General features: G+C 39.4%; 2 protein-coding genes across 4 annotated transcripts in view; one reads left to right on the forward strand and one right to left on the reverse strand.

The window, feature by feature from the left end:
* LOC105459438 (hydroxyacylglutathione hydrolase, mitochondrial) overlaps window positions 1-2,756 on the reverse strand; it is a 10,640-nt gene that overhangs the window by 2,034 nt on the left and 5,850 nt on the right. Inside the window, exon 1 of one of the 3 annotated variants that reach the window (XM_011705462.1) lies at window positions 237-322. The exons of the other annotated variants lie outside the window; for them this stretch is intronic. The gene's annotated coding sequence lies outside the window, so the exon portion shown is untranslated. Of the gene's footprint in view, window positions 1-236; window positions 323-2,756 lie in introns of those variants that run through there. 3 annotated transcript variants of the gene reach the window in all.
* LOC105459437 (ATP-dependent DNA helicase Q1-like) lies at window positions 369-2,699 on the forward strand. The gene is made up of 2 exons (XM_011705457.1): window positions 369-642; window positions 938-2,699. The coding sequence occupies exons 1-2, from the start codon at window positions 624-626 to the stop codon at window positions 2,677-2,679; spliced, it is 1,761 nt and encodes a 586-aa protein (XP_011703759.1). The 5' UTR covers window positions 369-623; the 3' UTR covers window positions 2,680-2,699.

Consider the following 2,756-nt stretch of genomic DNA (forward strand, 5'->3'; position numbering starts at 1 on the left):
GATGTACTATCTTTAGTCTAGAGGCAGTATAACACCAATCGTGGTCCGCATTTGCAAAATATTAGTGCGTTTTGAAACCTATAAAAAAGAAAGTGTCGCAACCTTTTAGTGAGCGAGTGTACATATCATACGTATAGTGTGAGCAACCTTAATTGCAATCGGTTGGTCAGCCGTCAGTCGGTACATATTATATATACTCGCATGGTACAGCCAAAATTTAGTTGTTCTTCAATTACCTCCGGATCCACCGCGAACGCGGCTGCTGCTGCAGTTACTTATAGAATTTAACCACGGCCGATCACCGTTTTTAATGATATACCTCGTGTGTCGGTGATATCGTCGAATTGGACACGTGAAATAGTTACGGTCCTACAACTGCAATGCTATAGGTCAGGCTAGTCAGGTATGTAGTATGTGTAGAATCACGTGGAATGTAAGAATCAGACCATTTCAGTTTAAGGTTATATACTGTAACTGTAAGTTCATTGTTAATAAATAACAGTTGTATTTTGGCGATTCGCGTTATATTTCGCGCGACTCGTATTCAACGAAAAGATGTGTAATATCAATTAAAATATCCATCAGCGACACAAAAGACATAATTATATGACGAGATAGCTGCCATGGATGACGAGTGTCAAGGTTGGTCGAATGTTAAATATGAAATTGTTACGTTCCCCATTCTCTTTACTTTTGCACATTATTAAACTCAATATCACGTACTTTTAATTAAATATAGACAGAGAAGTGTTAATTAATTAATTTTATCAATCTCGAGAGATTGATCTTGCCTGTGGAATCGGCATCAAGTGCAGACGCATACTTACTGCACTTTCTAGCGGCTTGTGACAAAGAATTGCTTACAATTATTAGTTTAATTACTAGTCCCAACTAAGTATTAATATTACATGAAAACTTGATCTCCCGAAAATTTCAGCTACGGAGAACGATGAGATAGCTGCCATTGATTACGAGTTACAACAAATAGAGAATGAGCTACAAAAATTGCAAGATCGTAAAAAATTATTGACGCAACGCAAAGAGAAATTGCGCGACGACGTTCTTTTAAAAAAAAGTTTTTCTCTATCTAAGAGAAATTGGGACAATGAAGATTTCGCTTGGTCCGCAAAACTTGCGGAAACGTTAAAGGATGTGTTCAAGATAGAGAAGCTACGAGAGTTACAGTTATCGACTATGAATGCAGTCATGTCCAAGGAAGATGTCATATTGATTATGCCTACGGGCGGTGGTAAGAGTTTATGTTATCAATTGCCGGCTGTAATCAGTAAAGGTGTAACAGTGGTAGTTTCACCATTAGTATCCTTAATGGAGGATCAGTTGCATGGATTGCGTAAACTCGATATAAAGGCTAACATGCTGTGCTCAAAGGCCACAAAGGAGAGCGTCAAGATTATTATGTCGGCTCTTGTGGATAAAAACTCTCCTCTCAAACTGATTTACGTAACGCCGGAATATATGGCAAAATCCAATCGCTTTATGAATAAACTGCAAAAAGCACATGAGCTGGGGCATCTAGAACGGTTTGCGATCGACGAAGTGCATTGTTGCAGTCAATGGGGTCACGATTTCAGACCCGATTATAAATTCTTGGGAGTATTAAAATCCATGTTCCCTGGAATATCGATTCTAGGTCTCACCGCGACGGCTCCAGCTAAAATCATCGTAGACGTGCAGAAAATGCTGGACATTAGTGGTTGCCTAGTTTTACGAGCTTCATTCAATAGGCCCAATTTATATTACGAAGTTCGTCGCAAACCGTCGGACAAGGAAATGTGCCTTGCGATGATAGAAAATCTGTTGAAGAATCGATTTAACGGCAAGTCGGGTATAATTTACACGACTACGATTAAAGATGCAGAACAATTGACGACTGATTTAAGAGGCAGAGGCATCAAAGTTGGATGCTACCACGCAATGCTCGAAGCCAACTACCGATCAGAAGTCTATTCCAAATGGATGTCGGGCAAATATCAAGCGGTAGTGGCGACTATCGCTTTTGGATTAGGCATTGACAAACCGGATGTACGATTCGTGATTCATCATTGTATTTCAAAGTCGATGGAAAATTTTTATCAGGAGAGCGGTCGAGCGGGTAGAGACGGCAAAAAGTCAGTGTGTCTGATGCTCTACAGATTAGCGGATACATTTAAATTGAGTACCATGGTATTTCAAGATAAAGTCGGACTGCACAACTTGTACAAAGTATTGGTGTATTGCTTAGATCAAACATCCTGTAGACGGAGTTTGATAGCAACTCACTTTGAAGAAAATTGGAAGGAAAACGACTGCGCCGAGATGTGTGATTATTGTAGGAAGCCTAGAGTTCAAAAAGAGACTGACGTAGCACATTATTGCAGACAATTGTATCAAATTATGACTAAAGCCGTGCAAAGCGAAACACGATTGACTGCACTGAAACTCATAGATGCTTGGTATGGTAAAGGAGCCTCATCGTTGCGAGTTTCTAACGTGCCCGTGCCAAGCTTTACGAGAGAAACCGCAGAGGCTATTGTAGGGCATTTACTGATAAATGGTTATCTGCAAGAGGACTTTTATTTTTCAGCATATTCTACGATATCGTATCTTAAACGCGGACCTAAATCAGGACTGGCTCTTGACAACAATCACAAGATACTCTTTAACTACGAGCTTTATTAAATTAAATTACTTATAATCAATATTACAGCAGTTGATTTATGTATTATAACAATTTTCTCTCTCTCTCTCTCTCTCTC

This window comes from Wasmannia auropunctata, unplaced genomic scaffold (assembly GCF_000956235.1).
Source record: "Wasmannia auropunctata unplaced genomic scaffold, wasmannia.A_1.0 LD334186.1, whole genome shotgun sequence".
Lineage (NCBI taxonomy): Eukaryota > Metazoa > Arthropoda > Insecta > Hymenoptera > Formicidae > Wasmannia > Wasmannia auropunctata.